Source organism: Lissotriton helveticus, chromosome 8, assembly GCF_964261635.1.
Source record: "Lissotriton helveticus chromosome 8, aLisHel1.1, whole genome shotgun sequence".
Lineage (NCBI taxonomy): Eukaryota > Metazoa > Chordata > Amphibia > Caudata > Salamandridae > Lissotriton > Lissotriton helveticus.
Window position 1 is genome coordinate 719063467 of NC_136069.1, and position 24742 is coordinate 719088208.

The 24742-nt window shown below is 46.2% G+C and overlaps 1 protein-coding gene across 2 annotated transcripts in view; it reads left to right on the forward strand.

The window, feature by feature from the left end:
- The window catches only part of RMP64 (ribonuclease MRP subunit p64), a 165578-nt gene extending 141106 nt beyond the window's left edge, over window positions 1-24472 (forward strand). For both annotated transcript variants that reach the window (XM_078657506.1, XM_078657507.1), the window contains exons 7-9: window positions 11325-11386; window positions 22536-22807; window positions 23650-24472. In XM_078657506.1, coding sequence (XP_078513632.1) covers window positions 11325-11386; window positions 22536-22807; window positions 23650-24061 — 746 coding nt within the window. In that variant the 3' untranslated portion in view covers window positions 24062-24472. The remainder of the gene's footprint in view (window positions 1-11324; window positions 11387-22535; window positions 22808-23649) is intronic.
- Window positions 24473-24742: the final 270 nt, after the last annotated feature.

Consider the following 24742-nt stretch of genomic DNA (forward strand, 5'->3'; position numbering starts at 1 on the left):
TATCAAAACATGTCGAGTAAGGTGTCATACGAATTGGAATACTAACCCCTCGCCAATTCTGGCGACGGGGTTAGCATTCCACCCTTCTAGAGGGACCCGACATGCCTGTAACCTATAACCCGGTTAAAAGTCAGACAGAGCCTTAGCATCCACAAAATGGATGCTGCCACCGAGACACAAGTCTGCCCTCCTGCTGCTGGGAGTCCTCCCAGAGCAGGAGATAAGGACAAAGGGTTTCCTGCCAGGGGCGGTGCCAGCACCGTCCCAGACAGGGTTTTGTGTATTGTAGGTAGGCAGGGCTTTAGAGGAAGGTGACTGCAAGTAGCACCCCGGTGCTCACTATGCATAGGCCGGCTTGAACCAGTTCCAGGGTCACTCCAGACCCTGTGCTGGGGAAAAGCCCGCCAAGGAAGTGGGTGTAACCACCCCCCTCCTAGTCCCACCCATAGGGCAGGACTTAGTCGCGTGCCAGCCCCTTTTTACAGGATAAAGGTAGAGACTGGCCCCCTTCCAAATCAGATCATCTTTGAATCCTGAAACTACTTTCTGCGAAAGGAACTCAAGACTTCTTCCTAAGATTTCTCCCTTGTGACTAAGGAGTAGTCACCCTGCATCCGCAGGCACCATCTAAGAACACTGCGGTCTGCTGTAAGTCCTTCCTCCGGAATCCGACTGCCCAGCTCGACGAGAACCGGCTTCCCTGGCACCTCTGACCTCTACCCACCTCTACAGCCCAGCTGAGAACCGTGGGTGCGACGAGACCTCAAGGGACCGGCCATCTGCAAGACTGCACGACTTCTTTCCAGCAAGCCCGCCGAGTAATCTACTGGTGAGTGCTTTGGGGTCCGAGAAGCCCCGACTCTGAGCAGCTCCAGCTCCGAAGTGCAGCCCCCCAGCATCTCCACGATCTGCGTGGGGCCCTTCTGCTTTCCGCTGCTCACCGCGTTGTTTGGCTACTAGCCCGTTGGCTTGTGGCCTTCCTGACGACGCCCGACGACATTTCTGCTGCTGGTCTGGTTGCTCCAGACTGGCCCTTGCTCCCTCCCAGAAGAGGAGCACCCTGGACCCTCCTGGTCCACTCAAGACGCCATTTTGAGTCCACCGCGTGGGCTTGAATTAGCCAAGGCTTGTTGCCCAATCCTGGGTAACTTCGACGCCAACGACTTCATCCTCCGTGGGACAGCTCGCACCTCCATCCTGGTCGCCGACAACGCCTCCTGGTCCGAGAGACTGCAGAGCCCAGCAGCGCCCACTCACCTGACTGCGGTGACTTCGCCCGGTGCCATCCTGGTGCCCACTTAATCACTGGCTAGTGATTCAAGAACTTGGTCCCCTCTGCTTTCAGGTTTTCTTCTTCCTTGATCCAGGCTTGGATCCATCGAACTTTCCTTCGCTGGTCGCCTGCCAGCAACTTCCTTCTTCCAGGCTCCTGGTCCGGCAACGAGATCCCCGACGTCTTTTCAGACCTATGCAGCTGCAGCCCCTGGGCTAGGTAACTTCGGCACTTCGGTGTCCCAGCATAGCCTCACTATCCTAGGGTCAGGATCCACTGTCGTTTTCTTCCTACCAGGTCGGGTTCGCCCGTGAACACTAACTTTGTGAATTCTAGCTTCCATAGACTTTGTCCCGCATCCCGCGTGAGAGTGCACACTCTGCACCCGAGTCCCCTGGGCCTCCTAGTAGTAATCTAACGATTCCCTAGTCCAGTCCTAGCGATTCCAAAGCCTATTAGAACTGTTACTTACCTGCTAGTAATTCGCATTCCACTTTGAAAGTATATGGTTTTTCGTGCCCCTCGGGCATTTGTGTAACGTGCTAACTTAAAAGTATTTTCGTAAGAGTTTTGTTGTGTGCCTAGCACCCTGTCCTCATAAAGAGTACAGGGTTGTTGTGATTCTAATAAATACATTGTTTATTTTCATAACACTTGTGTGGTGTCCTTTCACTGGGTGTTCAAGGGGTAATGTGATGGTAAAACAGCTGGCTTAACACGCCCTCTAGAGTCTTAGCCTTAGACTGCTCGTATCCATGCTACTAGGATAGCTGGTCTATAAGGTTGACTTACAACCAATCATCAATAAGGGTTGTTTGGACTGATATATAGTGATCACTAGAATAGTGAGCACTGCACATCAGGCCAACTTCTCACACCAGATGTCACAGCAAACACAATTCAATAAAGGTGGGGCGCAATCCTCTTACACCAAGCAAAGTAGAGGAGGATACCGGGGCAACAGCACCAAGGGCAGAGGCAGGGGTAACAACAACTCCCGTTCCTCCGCCACCAACAAACAGTGACTCCCTGTCACTGCCCCCCGACCATCCAACACATGTCGAAGGAGACTCCAGCAGTTCCTGCCTGTCTGGAAATCCATCACCACAGACAGCTGGGTCAGGAAACTTATCCAGTTCGGTTATTGTTTGGAGCTAACATCCACTCCACCCAACATACCACCAAGACACCGTCCTATGTCCACAGAGCATTTGCACTTATTGCAGCAGGAGGTTCTTGTCATGCTGCAAAAAGGCGCAATAGAGCTCGTGCCAGTGGGGGGAGAAGGCACAGGGGTGTACTCCCTGTACTTCTTAATCCCAAAAAAGGACGGGTCCCTCAGACCTATTCTGGACCTCAGGCCCCTAAACCAGTACATTCTCTCCGAACACTTCCACATGCTAACACTGCAGCAAGTTCTTCCGTTGCTCAATCAAGGAGACTTCCTCGCAACCTTGGATCTCAAGGATGCTTACTTTCACATTCCACTCCATCCATCACACAGGAAATACCTCAGATTCACCATTCAAAATCGGCATTACCAATTCAAGGTCCTCCCTTTCGGAGTGACCACAGCCCCCAGAGTGTTCACGAAATGTCTGGCGACGGTGGCGTCGCACCTCAGGAGACAGAACGTCCATGTCTACCCTCATCTGGACGACTGGCTGGTTCAGGCAAAGTCGGCCCAGCAGTGCGCCGCAGACATGTCCCACACCATTCACCTTCTTCACGGTCTGGGCTTCTCCCTGAACTATCCGAAGTCGCACCTTCAGCCAGCCCATGTGCGGCAGTATCTGGGCGCGACGATAGATACTCTGGCGGCCACGGCTCAGCCAAATTCAGTGAGGATCGACAACATCCAGTCGCTAATCCAAAAGTTCAGACCGCAACACTCAATTCCAGCAAGAGTGTTCATGCAGTTGATAGGCATGATGGCCTCCTGCATCTTCATAGTCCCGCACGCGAGGTTACATATGCGTCCGCTCCAAGAATGCTTGGCACATCAGTGGACTCAGGCTCAAGGACAGTTGAACGACCTAGTGTTGGTGACCGGTCGGGCATACAACTCTCTGCATTGGTGGACTCCACACAACCTTTGCAAGGGCCGACCGTTCCAGGAGCCTGTGCCACAGATTATCCTGACGACGGACGCATCTCTCCAGGGATGGGGAGCTCATGTACTCCACTACACGGTGCAGGGACTATGGACGACGCAGCAAAAGAAGATGCACATCAACTACCTAGAACTGATGGCAATCTTCATGGCACTGAAGTCCTTCAAAGTACATCTGTGCAACAAGGTCGTGTTGATCCGGACGGACAACATGACGGCCATGTACTACATCCAAAAGCAGGGAGGTACTCACTCTCCACAGTTGTCTCATCTGGCTCAGAGCATGTGGAAGTGGGCCATTCAGAGGAACATCTTCCTCATGGCGGAACACCTCCCGGGCAAGGACAATCAGATGGCGGATCTGCTCAGCAGGTACAGCCGCCAAATGCACGCCCGTACTTCCAGCAGTGGGGTCATCCAGAGATAGACCTGTTTGCCACAAGGAAAACGCAAAATGCCAAAGCTTTGCCGCCAGGTTCCCTCACCCACAGTCGCAGGGCAATGCGATATGGATGAACTGGTCAGGCAGATATGCGTACGCTTTTCCCCCAGCACCTCTCATACCGCTGGTGGCACGAAAGCTAAAGCAACACTCGATGACACTCATCCTGGTTGCTCCAACGTGGGCACGCCAATCATGGTACACCACATTTCTAGAATTCTCCGTGGTACCGCATCAAAGGCTGCACCTCACACCCAGGCTCTTGACGCAGAACCATGGCGACATTCAGCATCCAGATCCGCAACAGCTCAATCTGGCGATCTGGCTCCTGAGGTCTTAGAGTTTGGCTACCTTGATTTGCCTCCTGAATGCATGGACATCATCCGGGAGGCAAGAAAGCCCACCACTAGGGCCTGCTATGCAGCAAAATGGAAGCGGTTTGTCATTTACTGTACAGAACATCATATCAACCCGCTAGATGCATCCATTCCTAACATCATCTGTTATTTGTTACATCTTTACAAATGCAATCTAGCATATGCTTCCATTCGGATACACTTATCCGCCATAGCGGCTTATCTCCAAAACAGGCAGCATCTCTCTGTTTTCAGGGTGCCTGCCATTAAAGCTTTCCTAAAAGGGCTGAAGCGGGTCATCCCTCCCAGGACCCCGCCAGCTCCTGTATGGAGCCTCAATGTGGTCCTCACCAGGTTGATGGGTCCACCTTTCGAGCCTCTACACTCATGTGAGATTCAGTTCTTAACGTGGAAAGTGGCTTTTCTCATTGCTATTACGTCTCTACGGCGTGTCAGTGAGCTATAAGCGCTCACGGTACAAGAGCCATTCATTCAAATTCACTCCAACAGGGTGGTGCTGCGCACTAACCCTAAATTTCTTCCTAAGGTGGTTTCGCAGTTCCACGTCAATCAGACCATTGAACTGCCCGCGTTCTTTCAAAACCCTGAGACAGTAGCCGAAAGAATGCTCCACACTCTTGATGTCAAACGAGCGTTGATGTACTACATCGATAGGACCAAAGACTTTAGGAAGACACAACAGCTCTTTGTTGCCTTTTAAGCCCAGCACAAAGGCAACCCCATTTCCAAAGCAGGGATAGCCAGGTGGATCGTTAAGTGTATTCAGATTTGCTATCACAAGGCTAAGCGCACTTTAACGGTCCCCCCCAGAGCCCACTCCACCCGCAAGTTGGGGGCCTCCATGGCGTTCCTGGGTAATATTCCTTTGGAAGATATTTGTAGAGCAGCCACATGGTCTACACCACATACATTTACTAAACATTACTGTGTAGATGTGCACTCCAAGCAGCAGGCAGCTGTGGGACAGGCTGTTCTTAAAACACTTTTTCAGACTTCTGCAGCTGGCACAGGCGGCCGCCGTTAATGGAGGGACTGCTATGTATTCTATGCTATAGATATGAATTCAGCAGCCCACATGCCTCGAACTGAATATGCTACTTACCAGTATGCATCTGTTCTTGGCATGTAGGGCTGCTGACATTCATATCGTCCGCCCTCCTCCCCGGCGCCTGTAGCGGCTGCAGACTTTCTTACATTTACTCTTAGCATGGCCATCGCTTACACTGTTAAACTCCATCTTTGCCACAATGGCTAAAAACAATCTGAGGATGGAGTCGATGCCCATGCGCACTGTAGTCCAGGGGGGGAGCCACCTATCTCGTGATACTTCGAAGACTCTTCCAGGACAACAATGTGCAATCATCCGGACCCAACACTAGGCGGCGATCTATGCTATAGATATGAATGTCAGCAGCCCTACATGCCAAGAACAGATGCATACTGGTAAGTAGCATATTCATTCTTTGAATCTGGCATTCCTGCTTACTTTTCTGAAAGCGTTGACCACATTTTGCCTTTGTACATCTGAGAACTCCTGCCTGATGGTGTACTTGCACTATATTTCTGTCTTCTCTGGTTTACATGCAGTTATTATCTCGATCAATATGATCGCTGGACTCACTTTCTCTACAAAATATAAAATCATTTTCAGTTCCTTATCCTGGAGTGCACGCATAAACATTTCCCACCTTCTATTCTATACAAGTGCTGTCTACTGACGGGTTTGCTCTTCTGAGATGCCAGAATATTATTTCACTCTAGTAATGAAGGTATTATGCATGTGTAGTACAGGCCGCCATCGGTTATTACCTTGCATTGATCCATTATGTATTTTTTATTAGGTTAGTAAAGGTGACTTGCTCACTGCAGTGGTGAATCAAGGCCTTACATTACTCCCTGTTGTGATGGGTGTGTCCCCTGTATAGTATATAAGTGTGTTCCCCTGACCTGAGGGCCCAACTGCTTATATATCTGGTATACAGATTATTTTTTTTTCCTCTGTAGTCACTCTTCACTAAGCTTGTGCACGTGGCCAAAGCCTCACCCTGACTTTGAAAGGCCCTGGACCTGTCTTGCGAAATGGGGGGTTCACCAAGCGTACCCTCAGTACTGACAGTGGACTACTGTCCCTTTTATGAATATAGTGCATAAAGTGGTGTTGGCAGCATACCGTGGTTAAGAAAATTTAATTGTGTGACCATATCGTATTTTATGTGGGTCATTTTGGTTAAGGCATGCTAGCCCGCCTGTGTAAAGGTCCACTTCAATCAGTCAATCAAGTCGTAATTGTAAAGTGTGGCTTATCACCCGAGAGGGTATCCAGACGCTGGCTGAAAGTCTCTGTCCAAAAGGCAGGTCTTGAGCTCCTACCTGAAGTCGGTCAGCGAGGTGTGGAGGTGTGGAGGTGGAGGGGTAGGGCGTTCCAGGCTTAGGCGGTGAAATTGGAGGAGCATCCTCCAGCATGGCAGCACCAAATGCATAGCGTCTGTGCGAGGGCACGATTGAGCGGTGTTGATGTTCCTGGGGGTGGGGGGGGGTCGATGGAAGTGCAGACGGTGGTTCATGTACTTTGGTCCTTAATCGTGGAGGGGTTTGTAGTCGTGTCACAAGCTTGAACTGGCATCTCTTCTGAACCGGGAGCCAGTGGAAGTCTTTCCCGTGCTGGATGATGTAGGCTCTCTTGGGCAGGTTAAGAATGAGTCTGGCAGCTGCGTTCTGGATCGTCTGTAGTCTTTGTATGAGTTCGGTGGCGGTGCCAGCATAGAGTACGTTGCCGTAGTGCAGTCTGCTGGTGATCAGGGTCTTCTTTACCATCTTCCTGGTGTTGATGGGGAGCCACTGGAAGATTTTGCGGAGCATGTGGAAGCAGGCTGAGGAGACTGCGTTGACCTGATGTTTCATTAAGAGTTCGCTGTCAAGGGTGATGCGGAGGTTGCGGGCGTGGTCTTTTGGCTTGGGGGTGGGTCAGAGTTCCAATGGCCACCAGGAGATGTTCCAGAGGGCGCTGTGTTTGCCAAAGATGACGACTTCCGTCTTGTCTGTATTGAGCTTGAGCCAGGTCTTTTTCATCTAAATGGAGACGTGCTTCATACAGTTGTGGAAATGTGTCTTTATTGAGGTGGGGTTGGCTGAGAGAGCGAGGATGAGCAGAGTGTCGTCGGTGTAGGAGATGGAATTGGGGTTGTGCAATCTGACGATGTCTGTGAGTGGTGTCATGTAGATGTTGACAAGGGTTGGGCTGAGGGATGAGCCTTGGGACATTCCGCAGATGTGTTTGGCTTGCAATGTGAAAGAAAGGAGTCCGACTCTGGGAGCGTCCTATGAGAAAGGATGCCATCCATCTGAGCTCGTTGTTTGTTATACCAATCTTGTGTAGGCAGTTGATTAGTTTCTGGTGGGAGACCATGTCGAAGGCTGCGGAGAGGTCAAGCAAAATCAGGGTGACTGATTCTCCTCTGTCCAGTAGGTTGCTGATGTCGTCAGTTGCAGCTATCAGGGCTGTCTCAGTGCTTAGTTTCGTTTGCAAGCCTGATTGGGAGGGGTCCGGTAGGTTATTACTCGCCATGTGTTAGGTGAGTTGGTGGTTGATGGCCTTATCCAGGACTTGGCGAGGAATGGGAGTAGTGAGATTAGTTTCTTGAGGAGGGGGCTGACCTCTGCATGTTTACAGGCATCAGGAAAGGTGGCAGTGGTGAAGGAGGCATTTAGGATGGTGGTGAGTTGGCGGCTGATCTCGTCTCCTCTTTGGTTGAAGATTCAGTCGGGGGCAGGGGTCGGTGGGAGCCCCTGAGTGGATGGAATTCATGAGGGTGGCTGTGTTTTGTGTGCCGAGCTGTTTCCAAGCGGAGAGCGGATAGTCAGCAGTGGTGGTCAATCAGAGTATGAGGGGTTCGGAGGCTTGGGGTGCGAGTCAAGGAGCATGCACAGACCCTTGCGGTACAAAAGGGGGTGGCGATGGACGGAGCATCTGAACCAATCAAACACTCGCACCCAATCAAAAGATCTGGGTTTGATCCATCACCGTTCTTTAGCCCACTCTGCCACCCCAGTTCAGACATGGCTATATGCAAATCAGTCTGACCCTGTGCCTCATGGGAACAGTCCAGCCCGAACTGCCAAGCCATGCCTTCCCTGGACCGGAAACAAGCTTCCGAGGACCGGTTTCTGGCATTACAGCCATCTTCAGCCCGGCGTGCTTGAATCCAGTGGCAAAGTGAGCAAGGGACTCGCGTCTGAGCATACCCTGCCACACTTATGGCGGCCAAAGTGGTACAAAAGGGGGTGGTGATGGACGGAGCATCTGAACCAATTAAACACTCACACCCAGGCAAAAGATCTGGGTTTGATCCATCACCGTTCTTTAGCCCACTCTGACCCTTGCAATGACATTCTTTTTTTTAAGCATGTTTGTGTGTGTAGCAAGTATAGCATATATATGGTGTGACTGAGCCAGAGTAATGAAGGCCAGTAGGACCCATTTTGTATGATCCTTGCCTGGCCTAGCCAGTACAAGACAGTGGGAGGAGGGCTACCTCCCCAGAGAATGGGTGTGTATTTCATGCAATCCTGTAGCTGGGGATAGGAGTCCCAGACACTGAAGTGAGGAATGGGGATAGAGCTGTCTAGAAATTCTATGAGCATTTTGGTTAGCTAATTAGTCTTCATGAGCACTGGCATTTGTTGGATCGCATGTGTAAGGGGGGCGGGACTGCAAACTCTGTTGTAAATGGTGGGGACATCTCTAAGTGCGGCCTGACCTTTTGTCCATCCCGGATTACTGCTTCAGTTGGGCTGAATACCTCCATCAATCAATCAATCAATCAAGGGGTTGTTAAGCGCGACTACTCACCCATAAGGGTCTCAAGTCGCTGGGGGAGGAGGGGAGGTGTAGGATCCGGTCCATCAAGAAGTGGGTCTGTCGAAGAGCCAGTTTTTGAGGTTTCTCGTGAAGATGGGGAATGAGGTTGTCTGTCTGAGGTGGAGCAGTAGGGTGTTCCATGCTCTGGCCCCGAGGAAGGAGAAGGAGGGGCCTCCTGATCTTGTCTTTCTGGCGCGGGGAGCCACGGCATATGAGAGCTGGGCTGATCGTAGGGCTCTTTGGGGTGCGTGGAAGTTGAGTCGGCTGTTGAGGTATGCTGGTCCTGTGTTGTGGAGGGCTTTGTGTGTGTGGGTGAGGATCTTGAAGGTGATTCTAGCCACAATGGGGAGCCAGTGGAGTGTGCACAGGTGTTGGGAGATGTGGCAATGTCGTGGTAGGTTGAGGACCAGTCTTGAGGCGGTGTTCTGAATGTTTTGTAGCTTGTGGTGAGGTTGTTGCTCATTGTGGTGTAGAGTGCTTTGCCGTAGTCTTGTCTGCTGGTGACGAGGGCGTGGGTGACGGTTTTTCTGTGCTCAAGGGAGATCCATTTGAAGGTCTTGCGTACGAGGCGGAGGATGTGGAAGCAGGAGGATGTGATGGAGTTGATCTGGCAGTTCATTTTGAGCTCGGAGTCGAGGATATTTCCAAGGTTGCGTGCGAGGTCTGTGTGAGTGGGTGGGCCAACGAGGGCGGGGGGCCACCAGGTGTCGTTCCAGGCATTGGGGTGTGGGACCATAATGAGTACTTCTGTTTAGTCAATGTTTAGTTGTACTATAAAACACACTACATAGAAGAGGGTCCGAGGGCTAGTTTAACGACTCCATACTAGATACGCGCCCCCAACAATAACCTAATTTACACAGAAAGTATCTAGGAGTCAAAAGTAAACTCTAATCACAAACGACCATTGACATGACAGAAAGGGGGATTGTGAGCTGAATTATTCAGTGACACCACGTGATACTATGTAGCCACATTCACGTGAGACACATACCCAAGGTGAGAATTTTCCCATCAGTTGTCGATCTGTTCTGCCACTTTTACATCATATGGGTTCTCCTTACCCAGGAGTTAGTGCAAACACAGTCACACAAGTTGGAAAGAGGACTATGAGAGTAAGAAGACCCTGCGTTTTTATCTAGTGAGTGGTGTCAGACCGGAGGTACGAGGGGGGGAGAGCCGGGGCAAAAACCCTCTCACCTCTTTTGTGCCTTGTTGTGGGTGCTCGAGGATGGAGCCATCCCCAAGGCTCCCTGCAGTGAGAAATCTCACGATACACAAAAGCTGTGTCTACAGAACAGCATGGAAAGGACTCTTGAAGGTAGTTTCACCCCAAAACAGTTCTACAGTTGGCGACAGCTGATCCGCACCCTCTGATTAGACAATTTGTATAAAAGTGGGAACCACATAACCCTCCTTTGTTCTGGGTTCCAAGTCATTTAGTACCAAAAGAGGAAGCGCTCCGCAGAGTACCCTCAGGACTGCTGTACAACCAGGTCTGCTGTTTGCCTAAAAGTGGCACTTAGCATGTTTGTCCACCGGACTGTGGTTGTGTCCACTGGGTGAGCCAAAAATTGCTTTACTTAGTACAAAAAGCTATGTTCAGTTGCTTTGTAGATTTAAAGTAAATGACGGTTGACCTTTTACTAAGCCCATATTATTGTGAACATAGAAGGCAGACTACAGGTGATAGTCTTTTAATTGTTGTCCTGAATCAAACAAGAGCTTCATGTCATGTCAGAGGCTTAACGGTTGACCCACTACATTAAGAGCGTCTGGTGGTAAAAGGGAGTCCATGGTCCTGTAGTCACAGCTTTGTGGCTTTACCGCGTCACTGGTAAATTACAATAATGCAGTAAATATTGCCAGCTAGCCTCTGACTGCTCCTGGATCCCAAGAGAGCCTCACAGTGTGCATATCCTTTTAACACAGCAATGCCAATGAGGATGATGGATGGAGCGCTTGAGCAAATCAAACACTCACCCCCAGTCAACTGATCTGGGTTTAATCCATCATCATTCTTTAGCTCACTCCACCACCCCAGTTCAGACATGGTCATATGCAAATCAGTCAGACCCTGAGCCTCATGGGAACAGTCCAGCCCGAACTATCATTTTAACACAGCATACCAGTATGTGATCTACTCATTGCTTTAAATCACGTAGGCCCTCTAGCATGGTCTCTAACAGATATAATTTCTAATGTATTATCTATCAGTCTGTTACTAAAAAGTAATGTATTTACCATTATCTCTTCTGCAGAGAAATTGCCGGAGTTTGATATAAAGTCGTTGTGCAAAAAACATCAGCTGAATCCTTCACAGGTTTGTATTCACAATCTTTGTACACGTAGATACTTCAGAAAATGTATTACATTTTTACATGAAAATTTCCAAAATGTTTGTGCGTCTATAAACCGAGAAAATAACCTACACCCTACACACATTTGTCACACAATAGTCGGAACACACCATTGCAAAAAGCAGGATAAACATGAATAACAAACAGAGTAGCTACTTACTCGACTATCCAGTTAGCCGAAGGGGGTTTTGGAAGCTCTAGACAAATGTCAGTGCAGTTCAGTGTGGAAAGTATGTTCTGTGCTCTACGTAAAGGCCAGCTGCAATATTGTTGCCATATATGTCTAGTATAAGAAATGGACAATTGCTGCTTACGTATTTGTTTAGGTTATTGCTATGAGGACAAAAAGTGTCCCCTGTACAAACCTGTAATTTTAAAAGCAGCCTTTGCTATAAACACAACGTGCTCTAAATTACTGTACTTCAGTTACTGAGTGTGTGATGTAGTTTCCAAAATTAGCTGCAGGCAAATTTCGTTTGCCATTTCTGTTATGTGAATGACATATTTTTTCAAGTCTGTTATACAATGATAAGAATAGAGTAAAAAGAAACTATGAAGTATCTAAGTCCCTTTTCCCTCATCTTATTTACTGTACCCATCACTACCCACATTGACCCCAGTTCCTCTGTTTCTAAAACTGATTAATAGTGAATACAGTTTGAGATCAGAGGTCTTGTTATGCTCTGTTTAAATATTTAACTATGTATACCGTATTTATCTATGCAATGGATGCTTAAAGGCAGCTACACTTCAATTAGACATTTTAGATGAAAAAAACAGCATCCTGGGCATTTTTGGGAATTGAACTTTCTACGTCAACCAACTGTATTCTTAACTTACTTTCAAAACGTTTGCATGGGGATGCCCTGGCTAGTAGCTTCATCGATCCTTGCTTCTAAAGCCAGGTATGGTATGAGGTTCCCACATACTCAGTCGTTTTGAGCATACAGTGTTGGGCACTTTGCCAAAGTTTAACATGCCACAATAACTACTGTTCTCTCCCATGGTCAACAAACTGCTTGCTTATCAACAATCGATTATCAAAAAAACTCATATAGTTACTGTTACAGGAAAACATGGGTGTCCAGGTAGAGGCTACAGGCAAACATCGTCTCATTGGGGTCCTGCATATCCCCAAGACTGGGGCCCGTATGCAACACAGATTTACCTTGCTGGGGCTTGTGTTGGCCAAGCAGCAAATTGCTATCCACTGGACGCGCAACTTCAACTGAATGCGTGGAGAGCTGAGTGTGTGTGATTGGGGAATAGCTGAGGAGTGCCGCCCACGCTCAGTTTGCACAGATGGCAACGTAGAGCGAAATTTAGAGACTTGGGGGTGCACTGCTGGAGAGAATGCAGTTGGTTGGGTGTTCGGGTACACATCCTAGGGCAGGGGACTCCCATACAGTGTCACACACAGGTGTCCGGTACGTGGATTGAATGACTTGTTGGTTGGGGTGGCCGGTTTGACTGTGAGTGCATCATATGCCTCGCAGACTGTGCTGAGGCAGGCTGCATCGTGAACAGGCTGGTCTCCCAGGGGACGGAATTGTGGTTTATCGTGAACCAATGACATTGTCTGGCACCTCTGTGTGCTTCGTGAGCTGATGGTTTTGGACCTAGGTAGTGCCTTGCGTTGTGGTCCTGCGATCATTTCCTTTGGTGAACTGTGAGTCCTTTCTGGAGAGTGAGGGGAATGGACACTGATTTCTTTTTTTTGTGCTGATCTAGATGACTTGGTGATAGATATGATAATCATTTTATCACATAATTTTTTATTGAGCATTGGGATGTTTAGTCTGGAAGATAACCAAAAATATGGCAAAATGCTTATTCCGGGCAAGGGGATTTTTTTTACAGTTGGTTCGGTAGCTCCCGATGGCTCTGAGAAGTTCATGGCCCTATGTGTTTTATAATTGATTAAAACCTTTCTCGACTAGCTCAAGTTCTCTAATTGAAAGGGCCAAGAAAGTTCATAAGTTGCTAAGCATAAACATCATGCAATTGACTAGTTTTGTAGTGACCTCTTGCAGTTTTCAAACTATTAATGTTTAAATCATTACAATTCTACAAGTCATTTGTCCCGTTACAAGTTAAACAAGCATTTGCAATGCAATAGGTCTCGCATTTATGAGAGTTTTGAGCTGTTGGCATTGTAAATGACTGTTTTTTTTTTTTTTTATGGGTTGTTTTTTCAAAACCGATAAATAAAAGGCATTGTCATTTACAATGCCAATAGCGTAAAATCTTGCAAATGAAAGACCAATGCATTGCAAATTCGTGCTATAAAAATAATAAAAAGAGCGTTTCCAACAGCAGGAAAAAGCTATTTGAGAAAATAGTGCTTGGAGGCTTTAATTAAAGCCTACCGAGCAACAACACATGTAACTGAGTGTCGCCATCGGAGGTTACAAAATGAGACAAGGTGGTACTAAGGAGGGACTTCTAAGCCTCTTGATCAGTGAACAGCCACAGTTTACAGTGAACAATGACACAAGCTAATGAAAAATGTAGGCGGAGTTTCAAGTCCCTACCTCAATACAGCATACCTCGCAGAGCAGTGCGTGCGCTACCCAGGCTCGACCTAAAAATGAGACTGTACAATCCGGAGCTTTGGCTAATTCCACTAGATAAAGCATTAGGCAAGGAAGGCATTTGGTTAAAAAAATTCTTGTTGAGAGTCCACAAAATTAAATTGCCTGAACTCCGCTAGATCTGGACCAAATCCAGATTTTTAAGAAACCAGTGACCGGAAGTAATTTAGCCTGGTCAAAGACCTTCTCTTCTCCAATCAGTGGAGCCGTTGACCAGGTTTGCTTACCAAAATAATGACATGAACAGTTTACTGGCAATCAGTGTTTGCCTATCAGCTTCTGATGAAGCCGCATTGAATTTTAACTATTTCATTTGGGAGGACCCTTTCCAGATATGCATTTATGATTTCTGCAAATGATTTAATAGCCCAATTCAGCAGGCAGATTGGGCGGTATGAGGTACAAATTGAAGGATGCTTCCCAGGTAAAAAAAATCATGAATTTGGTACTGCCTCGAGTGGCTCTGGCCTGCTTTTGAAAATAACTTAAAACTCTAGCAAGGGGGAGGAATATATTGAGAATTTCTTTTGTTGAAGGACACTGTAAAAGGCATCAAACCTGTGGCCTTATTGGTGAGAGAAGGCATGATTGCCTATAGAACCTGTCCATCGACATGAACACATTCTTCTCTTTATGTCTGTCTTGAGCCCTGAGAATAGCATTATTTACAACAAGGGGTGGTGATGGACAGAGTCTCTGAATTAAGCAGAGTACTCTCACCCAGTCAAGAGATCAGGGCTAGATCCAACACCGTTTTTTAGCTCATTGCACCATCCCAGTTTCAGAACCTGGCTGTATGCAAATTAGTCTGTCCCTGGCCCAGTGCATCATGGGAACAGGGCAGACCAGACTACAAAAGCCAATTCTTACACTGGGAAGGAAACAAGCTTCCGGGGACCGGTTTCTGGCATTACAGCCGTCTTCGGCCCGGCTTGCTTGAATCCTGATGGTGCAATGCGCAAGGGACTCACATCTGAGTATACCCTTCCACGCTTAGGGTGGACAAAATTATTTACAACAAGGGGTGGTGATGGACAGAGTCTCTGAATTAAGCAGAGTACTCTCACCCAGTCAAGAGATCAGGGCTAGATCCAACACCGTTTTTTAGCTCATTGCACCATCCCAGTTTCAGAACCTGGCTGTATGCAAATTAGTCTGTCCCTGGCCCAGTGCATCATGGGAACCGGGCATACCAGACTACAAAAGCCAATTCTTACACTGGGAAGGAAACAAGCTTCCGGGGACCGGTTTCTGGCATTACAGCCGTCTTCGGCCCGGCTTGCTTGAATCCTGATGGTGCAATGAGCAAGGGACTCACATCTGAGTATACCCTTCCACGCTTAGGGTGGACAAAATTATTTACAACAAGGGGTGGTGATGGACAGAGTCTCTGAATTAAGCAGAGTACTCTCACCCAGTCAAGAGATCCGGGCTAGATCCAACACCGTTTTTTAGCTCATTGCACCATCCCAGTTTCAGAACCTGGCTGTATGCAAATTAGTCTGTCCCTGGCCCAGTGCATCATGGGAACAGGGCAGACCAGACTACAAAAGCCAATTCTTACACTGGGAAGGAAACAAGCTTCCGGGGACCGGTTTCTGGCATTACAGCCGTCTTCGGCTCGGCTTGCTTGAATCCTGATGGTGCAATGAGCAAGGGACTCACATCTGAGTATACCCTTCCACGCTTAGGGTGGACAAAATTATTTACAACAAGGCTTGGTAGTTTGGTCTGCCCTGTTCCTATGATGCACTGGGCCAGGGACAGACTAATTTGCATATAGCCAGGTTCTGAGCTGGGATGGGGCAGTGAGATAAATAACGGTGATGGATCAAGCCCTGATCTTTGGACTGGGTAAGAGTGGTCTGCTTAATTCAGACACTCTGTTCATCACCACCCCCTTTTCTGTATCTTTTTTGGCCACTATAGGTGTGGCAGGGTATACTCAGACATGAGTCCCTTTCTCACTGCTCCATCAGGATTCAAGCAAGCCGGGCCGAAGAGGCTGAAATGCCAGAAACCGGTCCCCGGTAGCTTGTCTCCTTTCTGGTGAAGAATTGGCTTGGTAGTTTGGTCTGCCCTGTTCCTATGATGCACTGGGCCAGGGACAGACTAATTTGCATATAGCCAGGTTCTGAGCTGGGATGGGGCAGTGAGATAAATAACGGTGATGGATCAAGCCCTGATCTTTGGACTGGGTAAGAGTGGTCTGCTTAATTCAGACACTCTGTTCATCACCACCCCCTTTTCTGTATCGTTTTTGGCCACTATAGGTGTGGCAGGGTATACTCAGACATGAGTCCCTTTCTCACTGCTCCATCAGGATTCAAGCAAGCCGGGCCGAAGAGGCTGAAATGCCAGAAACCGGTCCCCGGTAGCTTGTCTCCTTTCTGGTGAAGAATTGGCTTGGTAGTTTGGTCTGCCCTGTTCCTATGATGCACTGGGCCAGGGACAGACTAATTTGCATATAGCCAGGTTCTGAGCTGGGATGGGGCAGTGAGATAAATAACGGTGATGGATCAAGCCCTGATCTTTGGACTGGGTAAGAGTGGTCTGCTTAATTCAGACACTCTGTTCATCACCACCCCCTTTTCTGTATCGTTTTTGGCCACTATAGGTGTGGCAGGGTATACTCAGACATGAGTCCCTTTCTCACTGCTCCATCAGGATTCAAGCAAGCCGGGCCGAAGAGGCTGAAATGCCAGAAACCGGTCCCCGGTAGCTTGTCTCCTTTCTGGTGAAGAATTGGCTTGGTAGTTTGGTCTGCCCTGTTCCTATGATGCACTGGGCCAGGGACAGACTAATTTGCATATAGCCAGGTTCTGAGCTGGGATGGGGCAGTGAGATAAATAACGGTGATGGATCAAGCCCTGATCTTTGGACTGGGTAAGAGTGGTCTGCTTAATTCAGACACTCTGTTCATCACCACCCCCTTTTCTGTATCGTTTTTGGCCACTATAGGTGTGGCAGGGTATACTCAGACATGAGTCCCTTTCTCACTGCTCCATCAGGATTCAAGCAAGCCGGGCCGAAGAGGCTGAAATGCCAGAAACCGGTCCCCGGTAGCTTGTCTCCTTTCTGGTGAAGAATTGGCTTGGTAGTTTGGTCTGCCCTGTTCCTATGATGCACTGGGCCAGGGACAGACTAATTTGCATATAGCCAGGTTCTGAGCTGGGATGGGGCAGTGAGATAAATAACGGTGATGGATCAAGCCCTGATCTTTGGACTGGGTAAGAGTGGTCTGCTTAATTCAGACACTCTGTTCATCACCACCCCCTTTGCTGAGAATAGCATTGGCTCAAGATATTGCTTCTGAGAAGCAGTATCTAAGTACTCCCAGGTAAGTTAGAATAATTTTCAGTGAAGTCCTATAAGCTCATGTTTTTCGAGTGAAGGAAATTGCCCCTAAAATTTCTCCAATTTGACTCCTCCCTATCTTACAGATTTATCACTTTCAAAGCTTATTCTTGCTATCTCAGTATACTTCCTTAGTTTATAAAAAGTTATATATAGCATCTTGAATGAGGATTGGTTTGAACTGGCCCATACTTTTTTCAAGGATCTATAGACTGATAATGGATCCGGACTGTTTATTTTAATCTTCCAGCTCTCTGTTCCAGTTTACCATTCCTTGACAGAAGTGAGAAGTTGGCCTGGCATATGATGTCCACTATTCTGGTGGGCACCTTGCACCAGTCCAAACGATCCTTATTGATGGTAGGTTTAAAGTCAACCTTATAGAAAGCTATCCTAGTGGTAGCTGTGGAGAGCAGCCTTCAGGCTGAGACTTAGAGGCGAGTTAAGCAAGTTGTTTTACCAGCCCATAATCTCTTGAATGAAAGTACACCACACAAGGTATATATCAAATATATATGTATTTATTCTAAACACAACCCCTTTGGTCTATTTATGAGGTCAGAGGTAAAATTACAATACAAGGAACATAATTAGCATATGATAAGTTGCACAGTATACATAATGCCCTACGGGCCTCACAAACCATATTCTAAAATAGTGGTATAAGAACCAAGTGAGGGTTAGAAAGCAGGCGTAGGGCCTGTAGAACCGCTGGGGCAACCCGGAACCACCCAAGGTAGGGACACGGGAGACCCACGGGGGTCGCGTGCAGTGTCTAAACACAGCAGCGAATCACCATTGACTTTCTATGGAGAACGAACAAGGTACAATTTTAAAGAATAAGGACACTTAGAGGTGAACTACGATGGAACCCTTTTAGACTAGGACACTTCGAGAGTCAAGACCCACGGGAGCACCGGAGTACTCGTGTTGCCTCACCCAGGGAAGCCGGGTGCATAGGTTTCTTTTGGTGTCGGGTTTCGTCGTTGATTCCAATGGAGAGCTGCGAAGAAATGCTGCAGGCGACCAGAGGAAAAGTGTCTGGGTGGATCCAAGGGTGGGTCGGAGATGTGAAGAACCTGAAAGCAGAGGGGACAGAGTCTGGGTCACTAGCCAGTGACCAGGATGGCGACAAGAAGATGCCAGCCGATGTAGGGTGTTTTCAGGTGAAAGAGGTGAAGCTTGACTCTTCAGCCACGAGGACCAGGAGGCGTCGACGACGACCATGAGCTGGATTCGAGCTGTCCCACGAAGGATGTCGAGTGCTGCAGCGTCGGTAGCCGGATTGGACCCAACAAGCCTTGGCAACAGCAACCCACGCAAGATGACAAGATTGGCTTCGGTGCAGACCAGCAAGGTCTGAGGTACTCACTCGTTGGAGAGGAGTCGGAGCACGTCTGGAGCAACCAGGAAAGCTCAAGAAACAAAGGATTGGCCTTCGTGGGGGCTCACAATCCAACGGACTAGGAACCGCGAAGGAGCCTTCAGCTGCGGTGAAGAAAGGGGACTCACAGGTCACTCGTGGAGTGCTGGCCTCGGTACTTCGGTGCAAAAGCTGCTCGGGGCAGGGGCTTCAAATACCCAAATGCACAACTTCGGGAAGTAGGTGCAGTTGCAAAAACACAAGATGTCCAGGAGTTCCGGTCCCACGTCTCTCGTATCAGCTACAGGTCTCAGCTCTGCTGGGAACTTGTGTCAGCTTCAGAGATGCCTGGAAGTCCGTGTCCTGTGTCGCAGATTCTTCGGGATCCGGCGGGAGCCTCGAAAATGCAGACAGGCAAAGATGCGTCTTTCGTGCCTGTTTGAACAGGGAGGTCACTCCTTGACCCCAAGGGAGATTCTTCAGTCTTTCAGTCGAAATGAAATGTCGAAGGTCCTAGATTTCTTCTTCAGAGTTTCGTCCAGGTAATCTAAAATCCTATAGGGTTCCTATACTTATAGCAAGTTTAGGGGTCGGACTAACTCTAGGGTCCCACCTATGGGAGGACCTGGGGAGGGGGTGGTTACACCCCTTCCTCTTTGTCCAGTTTTGCGCCAAAGTTGGGGCAGAGTGCTCCAGCAACCGGTTTGAATTGAGAAATGCATGGAGCACCTTGTGTGCCCCAGGCAGTGTCTGAAAAGCATTCACTGAATGCAACCTGCCCAGCCCCAATACACTAAAGCCTTATGGGGAGGTGCTGGCACCTCCCTGGACAGGAAACGTATTGTCCAGGCATCCCCTGCCGGAGTTTCGTCCAGCAGCAGGAGGTCAGACTCGTGTCTGTGGCAGCAGCATCCATTTTGTGATGCTGAGGTTCTGTTTAACTTTAACGGGGTATACCAGTGTGTACATGACTTCTCCCTCAAGAAGGGTGGAATGCTACCCCTGCCGCCAGAAGTGGCGGGGGTAGTATTCCAAAGTGTTTGACACCAAACACGACCTGTTTTGATAAAGCCAAACCAAAGTTAGCATTAACCGCGAGGATTATATTGCACTTAAGAGTATATGGTATGGTTAGATCATAGAACAGCTATAAGGAGATATTTCCGAAAGCTGCAGAGGGGCTCAGCTCATGCTAGGGCACCCTCTCACACAAAACCAAGCACTCTGCCTTCAGGATTGTCAAGGCCTGCCATAGTAGTGACTTGTAGGTTAATATGTGTCTATATGTAAAGGTAGATATAGGTATACTATATCTAAGTAAGGGGTGCTTACACCACCTTAGCCAAGCTGCAAGTGCAGGCCTGTGGTGCCATTTTGGAAGGCTTCCCAGGGGTGGCATAATACATGCGTCAGCCCCTGGTACCATATACAGGGACTCACAAGGGTAACCCAGTAACCAATCTGGTATGTACCTAAAGTACTTGGAATCCATTTTATAGAGAAAGCAGATAGACTGGGGCCCTGAATAGCAGGATCCCAGTCCAACTAAGTCGAAAACCAGCAAAACACAAGGCAAAAAGTGGGGGTAACCATATAGTCAGATTCCACCTTCCTACAGACAGGGTCTCTTTAAAGCTGGCGTTAATGTATTCAATTCCCCTCTCTTGATCGCCTTTGCAGTGTCCTAAATACTTGCCATTGAGTGAGTATGTTAAGGAAAGTTTGTGATTTACCTGTTCTTTGGGCACTCTCTAAACCCAGTTGATGGCCCCTCTTTATATCTAAAGTTCATAGTTAGTGAAAGTGGACTTCAAAGAATTTATGCTTTATCTACACCACATCTTCTTTGAACAGGGGGGACTTAAATAGTTAGTCTGATATCAAACCCTTTAGTCACTTAAAAAGAGTTTTACATTTGACACTAGATAAGTCCCGGCATATTCAGTATTATGAACTTTTGACTGGACATCTTTTCTATTTGGTGCGCCTCTCCGATGCAAGATTCTTGCTATTATCTTGCAGGGATATATACTCAGTCCACCCATTAGTAGCAGTTCTCAGAGACAGAAGCCATATGGTTAATGACATGAGTAAATTATTTGAGGCAAAGATGATTTATTATAAGTCTCAACAAAGAATAATGCAACAATTTGAAGAGGGACCTTGTGACAGCATTGGCTTAAAGAAGCACAAGACAAAGCTAAACAAGGAAAAGGTTGTTAACCACAAAGATAACATTTTTAATTACAGACAGTTACACTAATACACCTTTATTCCAATGTGTAATGATAATGTTAGAAAATAGTGATAAAGTATAGGTCTTTCATTTCTTTAGATACGCAGTTGAGAGATGTTTATTTATCACTATTGTTCATTTACCATTGTGAAAGAAATGTAAAGAAAATCTTGACTCAGTAATAAAAGAAGACCAATTGATAACCAAATCTAGCTCAATCAAAAAAAACAATTTAATCATTCTTATACTGCAGCGATTGCAGAAAAGTTATCAAAGCTGGATTTATTAATCATGTATACATAGGCAACAAAAAAAATTGATCTGTGATAGTACTTTCTTAATACATTTGATTATGTGCCCATGCAACTTCAATCGCAAGACTTCACGCACCAGTGAGATAAAAGAGCACAATTCCAATATACATACTTCAAATGCATTTTGGCAAAAGGAATTAGAAAGTGGGTCAAATGTTCAGATTATTGATTTAGTACTATCATTATCAAAGGAAAGCAAAATAAAGGCAGTTCTGTCACAGTAGAAAATGTACTTGTGTATTGGAAATGTTCTCTCTGAAAAGGACTGTATGAATTGCAAGACTGGTTAAGTCATCTATGAAAATGTTCAATTACTTTAACCTATAGATCACAAAAATATGAATGGTACAATGTAATGAGTTGATTCCTTTGAGAAATAGAAGACAGAGGGACGTAATGGGGACCCTTTGAAAGTAAAAGCAATTAGTCACACTTTAGTCTAAACAAACTAGAGGCAAAACAAAGACCAAATACTGTATCAGAGCTATAAATCAATAGATATTTGGTGACTATGGAACACAAAATACTATAATTAATAGTAATTAATATGGATGCCAGTGTTCAGGTACAAATTGCAACAATGGTGAAAGACAATAAGATATACAGAGGTAAGATTGTTATAGTTTTTGGAATGTGCCAGAAAAACACATCACAATGGAGGCTTTTGAGTTTAAAGGCAAGTGAGTGTCGTCACGTGAGAATAGCATATACTTTAGAATAGCCAGGTGGATGTTTTTTTCACCTTGTTCTACTTTCGGTAGTCTGGTTGACAGATCAGCCTGTTTATTGTCAGTCATTGAAGCCTCCAAATCCCTCTGTCCTTTGAACTGCCATTATGTTGCCCATTGTTCTGGACCCTTATTTAGCCTAATTGACGGATTGTGTGTAGCCTTTTCACATTTAAGGAGTGGGATCTGCAGGTCCCTTTTTTTTGCCTTTGAGACCAGTGGCATTTTGTTCTATGTTTTTCTTTTGGAAATATATTTTTATAGTAAAATGTTTTATCAGTGCTCTATGACTTTGAAAGAAAAGCAACAGTTCACTCACAGCTCTATAAATTAATAAATATTAAAACAAGAACCTATTTATCATAATAATTTAATCCATCTATTGTTTTTATCTGGCACAAATATCTAGCAATCAGTTTATGAATATTGTTTTCTGGTGTGAATAAAATATATGCGTTACTGCAGTCTGTTTTTGTAGTGAAAATGTTTTATTTTTATTTGTTGCCTTTCTGTATTTTAGGAAACCACACCTGCACTAAATATTCATTCAACGAAAAAAGACAAGTCATCCATTGTTTCTTCATCAGCCTGTTTGGGATCTGAATCTATAGCATCTATCACATCATTTTTACCGAAGATTCAGAGAGTAGAATCTTTCAAGGAATTGTCAGTAGAACTCCAAGCTGCTGTGAAATGGTGCCGTACCAGAAAACTCAAGTCGAATGTCCTCTTTTTAGGAAACAGGTGTTTAAAAAGTAAACGATTGAGTCATCTGGAATCCCAAGGATACAGGTAGGTCTGGCATAATTCTTTTGTTTGGAAGATTTATATAAAAATGTGGTTGATTTTGTAAATTGAACTGAATCTGACATTGGATAAACCAAGCAGTTGGAGAACTCCTTGAATCTATAAAACCAATGCAATATTTTACATTGACTAGTAGGATAAGACTTAGAACCAAATGTGTTGATGAAAAAATACTGTCCATTGATTGTTTTACAAAAAGTATTGCAATTGTAAGCCTACAATGTTAAGTGTAGCATGTAATATGCTCATCTACATCTAAACCACTCATGAAGTATCAAGACATCATATTTTCAGGCCTGATCCAAATAAAGAAAGCACCCCTGGGCAAAAGCCTGAATTAAGGAGACTTGTTATGGTTCTATAAAATGGTGAATCGAACACCTTAAATTTTGAAGTCTTGGATAACCCTCGGTGATACACAAGGTCAGAAAATATTTGTATTTGTGGTCCCTCAGACTGTCAGGGTGGTGAGAGGAAGGAGAAGCAGATTCCGAAAGTCCTTATGGGCAAGTCACTTTTGACCTTCATGCCAATGGCTGCCACAGCTTGCTGCTCTCCCAATACGGCCTAGCAAGCTGTGTAATTGAAGGGAGTTTAAAATAGCTGGTAGCCAATATCGGACTCAAGTGAGGTGCTGTTAGAACTGGTGGAAAGAGTGTCCTTGCTCCAGTTTAACAGAGGGAGGTGGTCCTCTTTGGAATACTTCATTTTTAAAATGGATTATTTGAATGCATTGTTGCTAAACATATGCTTGATTGCGTTTGTCTGGTTGGTCTATGATTTGCATGATTAATAATTCTAATCTATTCCAAACTTTTTTTTTTAAGTCGGAAAAAGAAATTGCGGTGTATGAAAGCATCCGTCTGTCGATACCTTCTCTGTGGCACTGGGAATATAGCATTCAAACGGTCTTCTCCAAGAAAACTGAAATGCAGAAAGATGTATTTTAACAAGAATAATGCAGTGTTGAAGCTGTCCAGACTGAAATCTGCACAAGAAATTAAAATATCCACAAAGAAAACCTTCAAAGGTATTTCTGAACATTTTCAGCCAGAAGATATAACTGTTCGATACAGGGGTACTGAAACAATAGAGTCATCGTGTCGGGCCAAATCTCTTCTGGAAACTGGAAAACTTCCTGTCAAGCCTTATGAGTCGGAGAGTAGTGTAAAGATTGGAATTGACTGCAGTATTGACAAAGATGATATAGATGACATTTTTGAAGGGATGGATTTTTGAAAAAAAGTTTATTTTAAAAAGTCTGTTTTCAGTTGGTTGATATGTATTATTTTTCTATGGCTCTTTTTACTATGTTTTGTACAGTACTGACATATATTTGAAAGAAAACACATTTAGTATGCAGTCAGTTTATTTTATGATACACAATTGCAATATAATGAAAGTAAATTGCAAACTAATTAAAATCTGTTTATTTTTTTACAAGTATTTGTTCGTGTTCTTTAGGTTTATGAAATGAATGCAGACAACAAATGAGCACATCTTAAAAATAAATGGAAAACACATCTCGTTACTCCTGCAGAATTTGAGAAGTATGAATTCTGTTTTCCAAGGTTTTTGTGCAAAAGGGCCAGTTGTGAGCTTTTACTTTATTCTGGCATAAACCTCTTTCAGACTAGGCGCTAATACCCAACGGTGGCTCCTCCGCTATGGCAGAGTAGCGTCACCCCGCTGGCTCACAGCCAGCAGCTGAAAACTAAAACTATATTTTACTATTGTTTTATTTTTCAGCTGCTGGCTCTGAGCCAGTGTGTGAAGGGGCTGTGCTATGGCACGGGGGAGAAGTGGTAGATGTGTACATTTAAATGCGCATGTCTGTTTAGCTGGCTGTCCCAGGCTGGCCAAACTGACATGCGCACTTAGGCTTCTCCAATTCGCCTGTTTTTCACAGCCGGATTGGAG